The 14132-nt window shown below is 43.6% G+C and overlaps 1 protein-coding gene across 5 annotated transcripts in view; it reads right to left on the bottom strand.

Moving 5' to 3' along the window:
- Positions 1-14132, bottom strand: part of RBFOX2 (RNA binding fox-1 homolog 2) — a 769335-nt gene that overhangs the window by 313584 nt on the left and 441619 nt on the right. For all 5 annotated transcript variants that reach the window (XM_030206954.1, XM_030206969.1, XM_030206978.1 and 2 more), the window contains one exon: positions 9307-9399. In XM_030206954.1, coding sequence (XP_030062814.1) covers positions 9307-9399 — 93 coding nt within the window. The remainder of the gene's footprint in view (positions 1-9306; positions 9400-14132) is intronic.

Below are 14132 nucleotides of genomic sequence, written 5' to 3'. Positions count from 1 at the left end.
TAAATTTACTACACTGTAGTTTAATCGCATGCCCCCTAGTCCTAGTATTTTTGGAAAGCGTGAACAGACACTTCACATCCACCTGTTCCACTCCACTCATTATTTATATACCTCTATCATGTCTCCCCTCAGCCGTCTCTTCTCCAAGCTGAATAGCCCTAGCCTCCTTAGTCTTTCTTCATAGGGAAGTCGTCCCATCCCCGCTATCATTTTAGTCGCCCTTCGCTGCACCTTTTCCAATTCTACTATATCTTTCTTGAGATGCGGCGACCAGAATTGAACACAATACTCAAGGTGCGGTCGCACCAATGAGAGATACAACGGCATTATAACATCCTCACACCTGTTTTCCATACCTTTCCTAATAATACTCAACATTCTATTTGCTTTCCTAGCCGCAGCAGCACACTGAGCAGAAGGTTTCAGTGTGTTATCGACGACAACACCCAGATCCCTTTCTTGGTCCGTAACTCCTAACGTGGAACCTTGCATGTCGTAGCTATAATTCGGGTTCTTTTTTCCCACATGCATCACCTTGCACTTGCTCACATTAAACGTCATCTGCCATTTAGCCGCCCAGTCTCGTAAGGTCCTCTTGTAATTTTTCACAATCCTGTCGCGAGTTAACGACTTTGAATAACTTTGTGTCATCAGCAAATTTAATTACCTCGCTAGTTACTCCCATCTCTAAATCATTTATAAATATATTAAAAAGCAGCGGTCCTAGCACAGACCACTGAGGAACCCCACTAACTACCCTTCTCCATTGTGAATACTGCCCATTTAACCCCACTCTCTGTTTCCTATCCTTCAACCAGTTTTTAATCCACAATAGGACATTTCCTCCTATCCCATGACCCTCCAATTTCCTCTGTAGCCTTTCATGAGGTACCTTGTCAAACGCCTTTTGAAAATCCAGATACACAATATCAACCGGCTGCCATGAAAACATCCAATGGGGTGACTGCCAGGGCAGGTCTCTTGAAATCTTGTTGAATGAGCCTGGAGATCTGACAGATTGCTTTAATCTGGTGGATCTCCAGCTCTCCTAACCCCCACCCCCAAAAATAAAAGCCCTGGTGGCCAAGTGGGCCGCAAACACAAGTCCCTCAACCTTGTCTAGCGGCCCCTTCCCTGCCCCCTCCCCTGTATCTGAGTGGAGGAGGTAGTAGTACACTCCATCCTCTACCAGTGCCACCTTGAAAATGGCGCTGGGAAGAGGAGGGAGTCTACTACTTCCTCCTCCACCACTAGGTACAGGGGGGGCAGGGGAAGGGGGCCGCTAGACCACCAGGTTGGGGGACTTGTGTTTGTGGCCCACTGGGCCACCAAGGCTTTTATTTTGGGGTGCGAGAGGAGATAAGAGGGACAGGAGATCCACCGTCTCTAGCCCCCTGTGAACTTGTGTTGGGGGGGATTGGAAGTCTGCTGGACCTCCAGCCCCCCATGTCGCTGGCTTGAGTGGGGGGGGGGAATCTATTGGGGGAATAGGGGGCCTGCTAGCATGCAAATGCATGCTGGATAGGGCTCACCATTCCTCCCCAATGGTCTGCAAACTCTAACGCCAGTTCTGGGTTTTGCAGTAGACAGCATGCCAATGTTTGGTGTGCTGCCTGCTGATTATTGGGGAGGAATAATAAAATACATGTTTAGCATGTATTTGCATGCTACTTGTGGCCAGAGCAAACGAGTGCATTGTTTGATGCACCTGGGGGCTCTGATCATGGGGCGGTAGCAAACATAGGCACTAGTATGGCACTAACCACCTCTAGCGCCCGCATTTGCTTCTGATCATCTGCCCATTAGAAAGCCTGCACAAACCTTCCAAAACAAGACCCCCATCAGGAACTCGTTTTCCTCCTCCAGAGAGAGACCTTCAGGCTCTGGGAAGTCCTCAGCCAGGGGAGAACTTTCACCATCATCTTCGTCCTTGGACTAAGTGTCCTCCAAGACAATCAGAAGTGAGACTAGAGCTCTTTTGTCCCCTGAACCACTGCTTGGAATGCTCAGTCACTTAGCTGCCTGGAGCCTCTATCACACACTGTGGCCCTTGATCCAGAGGTAGATACCCCCGAACCGAGACCTGAAAGACCAGAGCACCCTCTGAAGGAACTACATAAGGACATGACAGAAGAGAGGCCCTAATTCTGGCATGGGGCCCCTCCAGGGACCCTGACACCCCACAGAGGCACTCCCAACCATGAGGATGTACCTGCTTCCAGTGGGGCAGGAATCTTGCAACCTACAGAGTAAATGGCTGTCATTCTCATCACAAAATCGCTTCAACCGTGGGGGCGTGGACACAGAAGAGCAGATGTGGCAACAAGAGTTCACAAATAGGGAGAAGAGTCCTGTATAGAGGACAACACTGCTCTGCCATAAACAGGGTAGTAATCCCCAGCTGCACTATTCACCTGGCATTAAAACTATGTTAGGGCTGCTTCAAAATAGGTGACACACCTCCTGGGAATTCCCTCCCCCACCACCAAGTTAAATTCTCTTTACTTCTGACCAGGTCTGCCCTATGCATCTGCTTGATGCCTCTTTTCGTCTTCTTTCTTTTACCACATTTATTGTATACACAGGCCTGTGAATCCAATACTAAACCAAGGGCTGTGGGTTTTTTTCATCTTCCCGAGGCCTTGTGACTTGGAGGAGATAAGTGGGGGAAGAGGGAAAGAGACATCAACAAAAAATTACTCACCCTCAACTTGCGGAAAGCCCCATGAGACTGCCAGCAAGCCTCACCAAGTGAGAGCACGTTAGACTATGGCTGAGGGCCAGGGCTCAGAGAGAATATACCCCTCTGGACTTGACCAGGGAAATATATCAGTGTTCTGCTGTTAGGGGACATAACCTATTGCTTTGGACTGGTATAGGAGAATGAAAAAGAATAATATTTTGTGCATTCAATGAAGTAAAGAAAAAAGGAAGATGTAGGGAAATGAAGCAAAGTTACTCATCTGTAGCAACTGTTCTCCAAGGACAGCAGGGTGATGTCATGTGACAGAGCCAGGTGCAGACGTTGACTAGCAAGAAGACTGTAGAAGTTTCAGAAAGCTTTTGACAAAGCCCCCATGAGAGACTCCTGAGATAATTAGAGAGTTGTGGGATAGGAGGCAATGTTCTGTTGTAGACTAGGAATTTGTTGATGGACAGAAAAAAAGAGGGTAGTATTCAATGGCCATTTTTCTCAATGAAGGAGGGTGAATAGTGGTGTGCCAAAGGGATTTGTACTGAGATTGGTGCTATTTAACATATTTATAAATGATCTGGACATCAGAATGCATTGATTTGTTAAAAAACATGCAGACTGTGAAAAATTACAGGAAGACTTTAAGAAACTGGAAGACTAGGCATCCAAAAAGCAGATGACATTTAATGTGGACAAATGCATTGTGATGCACATTGGGAAGAGTAATCCGAATCATAATTACCTGATGCTAGAGTCTGCCCATCTAGGTGTCATTGTAGCCAAAACGCTGAAATGTTTTGCCCAATGTGTGGAGGCAGCAGCCAAAAAAGTAAACAGGATGCTAGGAAATTAGGAAAGGGATGGTAAATAAGACCAAGAATACTATAATGCCTCTGTATCACTCCACGGTGCAACCTCACCTCAAGTATTGTGTTCAGTTCTGGTCTCTGTATATCACAGATATAGCAGAATTAGAAAAGGTTCAAAGAAGAGTGACCAAAATGATAGGGGATGGAACTCCTCTCCTAAGAGGAAAAGCTAAAGAGTTTAGGGCTCTTCAGCCTGGAAAAGAGATGGCTGAGGAGAGATATGAGTGAGGTCTACAAAATCCTGAGTGGTGTAGAATGAGTAAGTGAATTGAATTGATTTTTTACTATTCTTTCAAAAAGTACAAAGACTAGGGGACGCTCAATGAAGTTACATGGAAATACTTTTAAAACAAACAGGAGGAAATATTTCTTCACTCAACAATAGTTAAGCTCTGGAACTTGTTCTTGAAGGATGCGGTAACAGCGATTAGCGTATCTGAGTTTAAAAAAGGTTTGGACATGTTTCTGGAGGCAAAGTCCATAGTCTGCTATTGAGATAGACAAGGGGAAGCCACTGCTGCCCTGGGCTTGTAGCATGGACAATATTGCTACTTCTTTGGGTTTCTGCCAGGTACTTGTGACCTGGATTTGGAAACAGGATACTGGGCTAGATGGACCAATGGTCTGACCTGGAACAGCTATTCTAGAATTTAACCTCCAAGGGGAAGATGGGAAAGTTTGTGCACAAATACTGGCCTGCTGTCCTCGGAGAACACCTGCTCTGAGTAACTTTGCTTTCGCGAGGACAAGCAGGCAGTGGGAAGCCTCAGCTACCAGGCTCTCCCACAAACAACAACGGACAATAGGGACTCGAAGCGTCGATGTCTTGAAGTCAAATCAATCTGAAAAACTATATAATAATATAAACATTCTAGTTGTGGAGGTGAAGCCTGGAACAGAACAAACTGGGCCAGGGGTGGGAGTGGAATTCGATTCTAGACACCGAACAAATTCTGCAGGAACTGTCTGACTGAACTGGCTGTCATATCAGGTATCCTGCTCAAGGCAGTAATGATATGTGAACGTGGTGGACAGAAGATCATGTTGTAGCTTTGCAGATCTCCTCCATCTGACTCAAGTGGGCTATCATTTTGAGCCTTGACATGGCCCTCTATAGTCACTCCAGCCTGGACATAAGCAAAGGAGATGCAATCTACTAGACAATCAGAAATTGTGTGCTTGCTGATGGCTACTCCCTTCCGGTTTGAGTCAAAAGAAACAACAAGCTGGGTGGCCTATCTATGGGCTTTAGTCCACTCCAGATAGAAGGCTAAGGCTCACTTGCAATCTAAGATATGTACTTACATTTTCAACAGTATGGGCATGTAGTTTCGGGAAAAAACATTAGTCCAACTGCCTGATTAAGATGGAACTCCAACACTACTACCTTAGGAAGGCACTTAGGGTGCATGAAGAGAACTATTCTATTGTAATGACAAGAAAGGTGGTAGGGCTGAAGCTCACCGGCTCTGCAAGCGGGAAGTGATGCCATCAAAAACACAATTTTCCAGGTCAAATACTTTCAGATGACAGGAATCAAGGGCTCAAAAGGAGCTTCATCAGCTGGGTGAGGATAATTTTGAGATCCCATGACATAGTGAGAGGGGCTAGACAGGTAGGCACTGTCAACAGCAATCCTCTCATGAAGCAAACAACTAGACTAGAGGCTGTTCATAGGTGAGCTTACCTCCTACATGTTGATCATAAGCACTGATTGCAATGAGATGAGCCCTTACCAAAGTTGGCTTTTAAACCAGACTCAGAGAGGTGCAGGAGGTATAGAAGACGCAGATCGTCGACCCACTTGTGAGAATGATTCAGCCTGCTTGTCCTCGGAGAAAGGTCTTTATCTGCCAACGTCTACTATGTCACTATGTTTAACCGGTCTTTTTTTTTTTTTTTTTTAAGAATATATACAATGAATTTGCATATCTGCATGCACTGCTTCCACTGCATGCAAAGCTATCACATCCATTTCATTGCAGATATCCTGGTACTCCAGGACTGACCTGAGAAACACTGGGTTACAAAACTATGAGCTTGCATTCACAACATGTCTGTTTTATATCTCCTCCTAACTCATTTAGTCCAGTCATTGTACCAATCATGGGCTCTAAATCTGATCACTGGGATTCTTTCCTGCAGGGTCTGTAAAGGCCGTCTCTGCAGGAAATCAAACCCCAGTCCCTTCATATATTAGTTTATCACCACTGAACTGCTGAGTCAGTCCCAGTAAAATGAAATATTCTTGGGCAAATTTTTCTATTGACTATGCCAACTGTTCTCTTTGGTGGCAAAATATTTTGTTAATAGAATTAAAACCAAAAATGAGTAGTTTGGATGGTCTAAAACTCTTCCAATTTTATCTGATAATACCCCAAAACACAAGATCCTCATGTCTGTGTGCAGCTCAGGGTCAGGAAAGGCAGTTCCATACAGCAGGGTCACTGTACTATTCCCTGATGGTAGTACACGATACTTAGAAACCGAGAACTAATCTTCCACTCAGGTCCTGAACCTTTGGTCAGAGAAAACCTTCAGTCTAAGAAAAAGACTTTAAAATAAGATATTTAAGTAAATATCTATTCTAGCCCATTTGCTCAGACCAAAAACAGTTGCAATATCAAAATAATAAATCAAGATGGCATATCTAAAAATAAAAAAAATGTGATAAAAAAACAAAAACTCCTTCGCCATTCAGTGCTAGTCAGTTCACTATTTTGAAATGTATAATTTTCTTTTCTCAAAAAACTGGTACTGGATTCTTCTTCAAGAAGGGTATGGAGTCCAGGTGTGCGGATGTTATAATGCCGTTGTATCGCTCCATGGTGCGACCGCACCTGGAGTATTGTGTTCAGTACTGGTCTCCGTATCTCAAAAAGATATTAGTAGAATTGGAAAGGTACGCGAAGGGCGACGAAAATGATAGTGGGGATGGGACGACTTTCCTATGAAGAGAGGCTGAGAAGGCTAGGGCTTTCAGCTTGGAGAAGAGACGGCTGAGGGGGAGGATATGATAGAAGTGTATAAAATAATGAGTGGAATGGATCGGGTGGATGTGAAGCGAGTTCACGCTATCCAAAAATACTAGGACTAGAGGGCATGAGTTGAAGCTACAGTGTGGTAACTTTAAAACGAATCGAGAAAATTTTTTCTTCACCCAACGTGTAATTAGACTCTGGAATTCATTGCCGGAGAACGGGTACGGGCGCGTTAGCTTGACGGAGTTTTAAAAAGGGGTTAGATAGATTCCTAAAGGACAAGTCCATAGACCGCTTATTAAAATGGACTGGAAAAATTCCTCATTTTAGGTATAACTTGTCTGGAATGTTTTTACGTTTGGGGAGCGTGCCAGGTGCCCTTGACCTGGATTGGCCACTGTCGGTGACAGGATGCTGGGCTAGATGGACCTTTGGTCTTTCCCAGTATGGCACTACTTATGTACTTATGTACTTATCCTAAGTGACTGACCATCCTTACAAGTTATAAAACAAAAACAAATGTTTACTGTACATCTACTAGGTGTTTTAAACCTACTACTAACAGAAGTAAGCCACCAATTAGTATATTCAGTGGCGGGACATGGTTAAACTCCCTATTTATGAGGCAACTCTTGTGATTGTGAAGAATGTAGTACTCACTCTGTATGAACTATAGTCATATCGTTTAAGTCATTAAATGCTGAAATTCATCTCTTTTGAGCTTACAATTCTTTAGCCCTTGTCCTTTTACTGCTGCTTCCCTGAGCTACCCATTACCACCAGTTTGAAAAAGGGTGTTGCAAATTACAGCACCAGAGATGCAAACACTATAAACAGGAGTGTGTCTTAATAAGTGACAGTAAATTCAGTGTATTCTGGGAATATTTTCCTTTTAAAAACCAGTTAGGGAGCGGCAGAAAAAGTTTACTCTTGTTTTCTATTCCTTGTATAAAAAAAGAAAGAAATATTAAAATAACATTTCCTATTTGTAAAATATGACAGTAAATACAAAATAAACTGATGAAACCATCATGCAAATATTACGTACCATCAAAGTAAAATAAAATGAAAAACCCAGAGAGGTTAAACTTGATACACAAGTTGAAATCCAACAGCCATTAACAAAGAGCAAATGTTAGGGAATTAATTCTGAACAGCAAAGAGCAATAAACAGCACTAATTAATCAAAGAAAAGGAAAATAAAATGGTTAAGATGGAAAGGACAATCAAACATCCAACCAAAAAGGAATCAGTAGCCCCAGAGTGAGATAATACAGCAATCATTCAGAGTGCTTACACACACACACAAAAAATGTTTTTATGAGAGGAGAGAGAGAAAATGGAGGTGCATATTAACCAAATAGGGTGCATTAAAAACAGCCAAACTAGAATCAAGTCACTCTGAGTAAGATGTGCAGGGGAGGTTCAAAAACTAAACGTAAAATCACTAATCAGCCCACTATATAACAATGAACAAATCAGATGACTGCTAAATAAAAGTGGTCAAAGAAAAAAAATTATAAACCAGCAGCGAGAAAAAGTCAAATGATAGGTGGATATCCTTTTTGTTGTTGCCACAGATTCTTTTTGGATGTGGAGTTTCACTTACCGCCTGCGCTGTACTGTTGCCAGCGAGAGTGAACAGATTACCTCACAGAAAGAGTGACTCAACGAAGGGGTCTAAACACTATAACTGCCAACCAATAAAGCAAAAGAAAAAAAAAATGCAGACATCTTACTCAAAAAAGCTGACTTATTTTATTTCAATGAGAATTTATGATGGCAGACAGATTTCTACAGAATTGAGGGGGAAAAAGGGCCTCAACTAGGATGACTATTTTAATAGGCTGCAGCAAATCTACTATTTTTTTAAAATCTGTGCAAAATTCTCTTTTCATTTCTCGTGCCAATATTCCATGGGCTTTAAAAAAAATTTGATAATGATTTTGTGAAGTTCCTTTTTGTCCTTTTCTTATTAATTTTAGAATGGAATCAGTTTCCATGATAATGGACCAATCTGTTCAGTGATCTCCTACAAAAACTAAAAAGAAAAAAAAATGTAAACTTTGTATGCTTGCAAAAGCTTTACAAACCATGTGAAAAATGTGACACTTCCTACAAGTCACAGGAACTCATCATTTGCAGTGTCTTTCACTGTTTCACTGGAGGAGAGTATCTACACATAAAACTTTTTTTTTTCTCTAAAAGAGTGTAAGAGAAAAGCTAGGCAGAATAGGGAGGCGGTAGTTTTATGACCTGGAATGAGGGAAAAAGCAGCTTTGGGCGATATGCAGGTGAAATGGCAGAAAGGCAGCAAGATTTATTTTCAAAGGAATGTTTATCATTTTAGAAGTGATAAATTTTGACCATAACATGCTTAGAAACTGTCAGGATAATTAATAAATACAAAAATTAATAAAAGTTGTCAGTTGCAAGGTTATTAGCCATAGATAATGACAGGGTGGCTAAAACATACAATCTTTCTGCAAAAAATGGATTTGAGAGTCATCTAAAGGGGGGGGGGGGGGGGGACACAAAGAAAAAAACGTCAAAACTTTTCCTTTGCAGAAGGAAGAGGCCTGTTTCTTAAACTGCAAACAATAGAATAAAATGCCCAAAATGACATACACACACACACACACACAATGAAAGGGGATAGTGAAGCAAGACAGCAACAAAACGAACTAAAGAAAATATGAGAGAGAGAAAGAGAGAGAGAGAGAGAGAGAGAGAGGAGTAATTTTAATTACTGAACATGCACCTCGATTTTACGACCCTCTACCACCGTGCTGTGTAATTTCTCCCGGGCCCTGTCGGCATCCGCACTAGTCTCAAAAGTTACGAAACCGAATCCCTGCATGCAGAGGGAAAAGGGGAGAAACGTGCACATTTGTTAAATGGAAATACTGACCAAAATGAGTAAAAAATACATTTCACAGTACAAGATACATCAGTTCAAATCAGCAAATTATTTAATAACACTGTTGAATACATGCAATATTTGACTACAGAATAAAAAAAACCCAAAATAAATCATCAAGAGAAAAAGAAATTGAAACCAGACCCCCCCTTCCCAAATAAAACACAGCTCAGGTTATACTCCCAATTTGCATGCTCATAATTATAACTCCATAATAAAGAATTATTCCCTTACATTTGAAATGAAATCTCAATTATGTTTATATCTTTTTATTGATGAACTACAACTCAAAGTGACAAAGACAAATCTCAGCAAAACACATGAACCAATCACGGACTATGCCGATCTTACAGTTGAAATAGGTCATCATTCAACAGTTTTACATTTCCTCCCCAATTCTCACCTCCCCCTCCCGCTACTCTCTACCCCTTCCCCTGAAATCTCAATTATCTAATCCCACAAGTATGAGGAGTTGCATATATGGTCTCTGTAATATGGTCTCTGTACTGGAACAGCCAGGACTAAAGGTCACAGGATAAAGCAAAGCAGATTTTAGGCAATAAGTGGGAACAAAGATCAATTTTGGGATCTTTGGTACTCCACCAGGAAGTAAACAGGGCAAATTGGATGGGACTTATGGCCTTCATATGCCATCATATTCTATGCTGTGCACATCTCTCGGTATGACAGGATTGAGATGCACTGGTAGAGTTGTGTGGTGTCTTAGTACGGGGACAGCAGAAATTCAAAATTCCAGGATTGAGGCGCACTGACAGAATTGTGCGTTGGTCCCAGTACTAGAATTACACGAGCCAGTTACACAGGATCAACCCTATTACAAGTGCCTCATATTTATAAATGATACAAATGTCACCAAAATAAATGCAGCTGACATTTATCCATGCTTACATACCTAATGCAAAACTTTGTATTTAAAATTAAAAGCAACAAACTTGTAATATAAAAGTATGTGGCTAAGACTGTGCTGATGTAGTGGAAACTTCAAGAGAGCAAACGTAGAGAATAATAAACATGCAAATATAACAGAAGGCTACACACCAGGCAGGAACAAATGCACTGCTCTTCAGCTCATATGCTCAGGGATTCAGTGCAAGTATTCAAAAGATTCTGTACATGATATTTTAGAAGTCTGCATACTTTGTTAAAATACTTTAATTGCTGATTATAATAAATTTAGCACCCATTTTAAAAATTACTTAAAGATGTGGAATTGAATTTTTTAGCATAATTCCTTGAGTACTGAATATCATAAGGCTCAGTACACACACCAGCTAGCTTGCTCAATCTTTCCCTTGGTTTGACTCTTTTGTTATGGCTATGTATCCTCCCAGCTTGCTCTTCCCCTCAACCCCAGCTCACTCTCCTCCAGCATCCCCTCCCCCTTCACCCAGGGGTTGTTTTACTAAAGATTAGCTCAAGTTATCTGCAGCAGAGCCCCCCCCCCCCCCCAGTGCATCATCTTCCCCAAGTACTGATTTTCTATTCCCCTTTCTTAGACCCTCCTCCAGCTCATCCCCACCCACATTTACAGCTCTAATGCAATGGGCATCTGCCACCTCTCCCTTCTCTTTGGGTCCATAATGCCCAACAACAACATTCTCTCTCTTATAACTGCCATGGGCCAAGTAGCCACCTCTCACATCCTTTTCTGGCTCTGTACAGCCACCTCTTTCTTATCATTCTAAATATATTCACCCAAGTACCTCTCATTTCCACTTATGATCTGAATGGCCAACCCCGTCACCTTTTCACTAAAATCTCAATGAGAATTTATCAATAGAAATGTGTTAGCAGATAGTATATATAACAGAAACAGCAAAGCATTACTTTGACAGTCTGACAGAGTGGGAGGGTGGGGGTATGCATGGGGACATCAAAGCATTTCATTGATATTCTAACAGGATGGGTGTTGGTAGGTGAGAGGAGAGTAATAAACAGAGAAATAAACACAGAAATACAACTTTATGGTTTATAATGGGCTAGAAAACCCAGATCCTTATTAAGTCCTGTCTGTTGGGTGTCAAAATATTCAATCACTCTTACATCAAAGGTCTTACGTTCCTGTATTGTTTTAAAATTACCTTTCAGTATTCTTACTGTGAAAGTGTTTGAGACGGGAAGGGAAAAGTTTGGAGTGGTTATGGTGGAGAATTTGTTCATGTTATGTTGTAAGGTGAGTATAAGACATTGTGTTTTTTCTGCATTGAGGCCCAGATGCATCAACCAAACGTTAAAAAATAAAAAACGTAAAAGTGCTTAACGATTTTTAAAAAAACGAGAATGCACTAAACAAACACTTCAGAAATGTTCGGAGCGATATTGAAAAGTAGGATGTATCACACGATCGTAATTCCTGTCGTTAATCGGCCCCTAAAGCATGCGCAGAGCAGCCAAGCGTTATGCTGGCTGCTCTGCGCATGCCACAAAGGCCCAGATGTCAAAACAAAAAAACCCCACAAACACGTGTGTTTCGGGAGGGGGCAAGGGCGCTCATCATGAGCATCTTGTATGGACGGCCTTGCCCCCCTCCCCCCCCCCCCCCCCCCCCACCCCCCCCCCCCCCCCCGCACGAGAAAAACTCCAATTTTAGCAGCCCCGGCCTCGGCCCTCCTCCCTTACTGTTCTTCTGTGTATTCTCCCACACTAGCTCCGCCTCACACCATGCTCCGCTCCCGTGCCCCGCCTCCGCTGCCCCCCCTTAGGTCGCCGCCGCCGCTCACCCCCCTCCAATGAACCCCCCCCCCCCCCCTTTGTCTTACCGGCACATGCAGCGCCTCTCACCTCTGCTGCACGGGCAATAACAGCTAATCGGCGATTCAGCAGGCCTCCTCAGATGTCCTTCCTCTTCCTGGACCCGGTTGTTGGAGGGGGGAGCGGCGGCAACGACCTAAGGTGGGGGGCGGCGGAGGCGGGGCACGGGAGCGGAGCATGGAGGGAGGCAGAGCTAGTGTGGGAGAATACATAGAACAGGAAGGGAGGAGGGCCGGGGCTGCTAAAATGGGAAAATTAGGTTCTTACCTTGGTAATTTTCTTTCCTTTAGTCATAGCAGATGAAGCCATTACGTATGGGTTATGTCCATCAACCAGCAGGGGAGATAGAGAGCACTCAAACTTTCACAGTGCCCTCTTGGCCAGCTAGCTCCACTGCCTCTTCAGTATTTGAAGCTTCCAAAGCAGTATGGCAAACCGCAATGGAAATCACAAGAGCTTTCCTCACAGCGAACGATGGCCCATCACAAGGGCATGAACTCATAAAGGAGGAATGACCTCCTCCTGGAGGGAATAAACTCATCCTCCTTATTGTATAAGTGGAGGGGAACACACGAGCCTCCTGGAGGGAATCACACATCCTCCCAACACACTGGAGGGAATGAACTCATCCTCCTATTTATAGAACTGGAGGGGAACACACGCGCCTCCTGGAGAGAATCAACATGCTGGAGGGAATGAACACATCCTCCTAAATTTAAACTGAACATGAATCCTGAAGATTGTTTTCCAACTTTCTCCCAAGGAAGGAACTTCAGGAAATTAGAACAGAACCTGAAAAACAGATTCACAGCATACAATCATACAGGGAGGGCTCATGGCTTCATCTGCTATGACTAAAGGAAAGAAAATTACCAAGGTAAGAACCTAATTTTCCCTTCCTTGTCATCAAGCAGATGAAGCCATTACGTATGGGATGTAACAAAGCAATCCCTAGATAGGGTGGGAACAAGCCACTCCACGCGCTAGCACTTGTGCACCAAAACGCGCATCCCTCCTGGCAGCCACATCCAGCCTGTAATGTCGGGCAAAGGAGAGCTTAGAAGCCCATGTTGCTGCACTGCATATCTCTTAAAGAGAGAGTGCTCCAGTTTCAGCCCAAAAAGAGGAAATCGCTCTTGTGGAATGTGCCTTAAAGGCTACAGGCGGAACCCTGCCGGCCAGCAGATAAGCTGAAAAGATAGTTTCTTTGAGCCAGCGGGCAATAGTGGCCTTAGACGCTGGAGACCCTCTGCGAGAACCGGATAGCAAAACAAACAGATGATCAGAAGTCCTGAAAGAGTTAGTAACTCGCAGTATACTGCAGCAGAGTCCTGCGCACATCCAAAAGGTGCAGCTGCCCAAAAGATTCTGGAAACTCTTCCTCTGAAAAAGAGGGCAAGAAATAGGCTGGTTTAAGTGAAAGGCTGAAACCACCTTAGGCATAAAGGAAGGCACTGTCCGAACCGTGACTCCGGACTCTGAAAATTACAGAAATGAGTCTCTACAGGACAGCGCCTGGAGCTCTGACACCCGTCTCGCCGAGGGTATGGCCACCAGAAAAACGGCCTTCAGTGTCAAGTCTTTCTCCGATGCTCGCCGAAGCGGCTCAAAAGGAGATGCCTGCAGGGTTTTCAAACTAGCCCCAGGTTCCAAGCTGGACAGGGTTGCTCGCACTGGAGGTCGGAGCCGAAGCACCCCTCTAAGAAACCGTGCCACATCTGGGTGAGCAGCCAAAAGACACGCCTTCCACCTTACCACGAAGGGAGGCAAACAATGCCACCTGCACCGCAGGGAATTATAGGCCAAGCCTTTTTGTACACCTTCCTGCAAAAAGTCCAGAATCGGCGAGGACAGGAGCCCGCATTGGAACAATGGCTCTGGAAGCACACCAAGAC

This window comes from Microcaecilia unicolor, chromosome 1 (genome assembly GCF_901765095.1).
Source record: "Microcaecilia unicolor chromosome 1, aMicUni1.1, whole genome shotgun sequence".
NCBI lineage: Eukaryota > Metazoa > Chordata > Amphibia > Gymnophiona > Siphonopidae > Microcaecilia > Microcaecilia unicolor.
The sequence above is the reverse complement of the archived record's forward strand: the minus strand, read 5'-3'. Positions and strand labels throughout refer to the sequence as shown.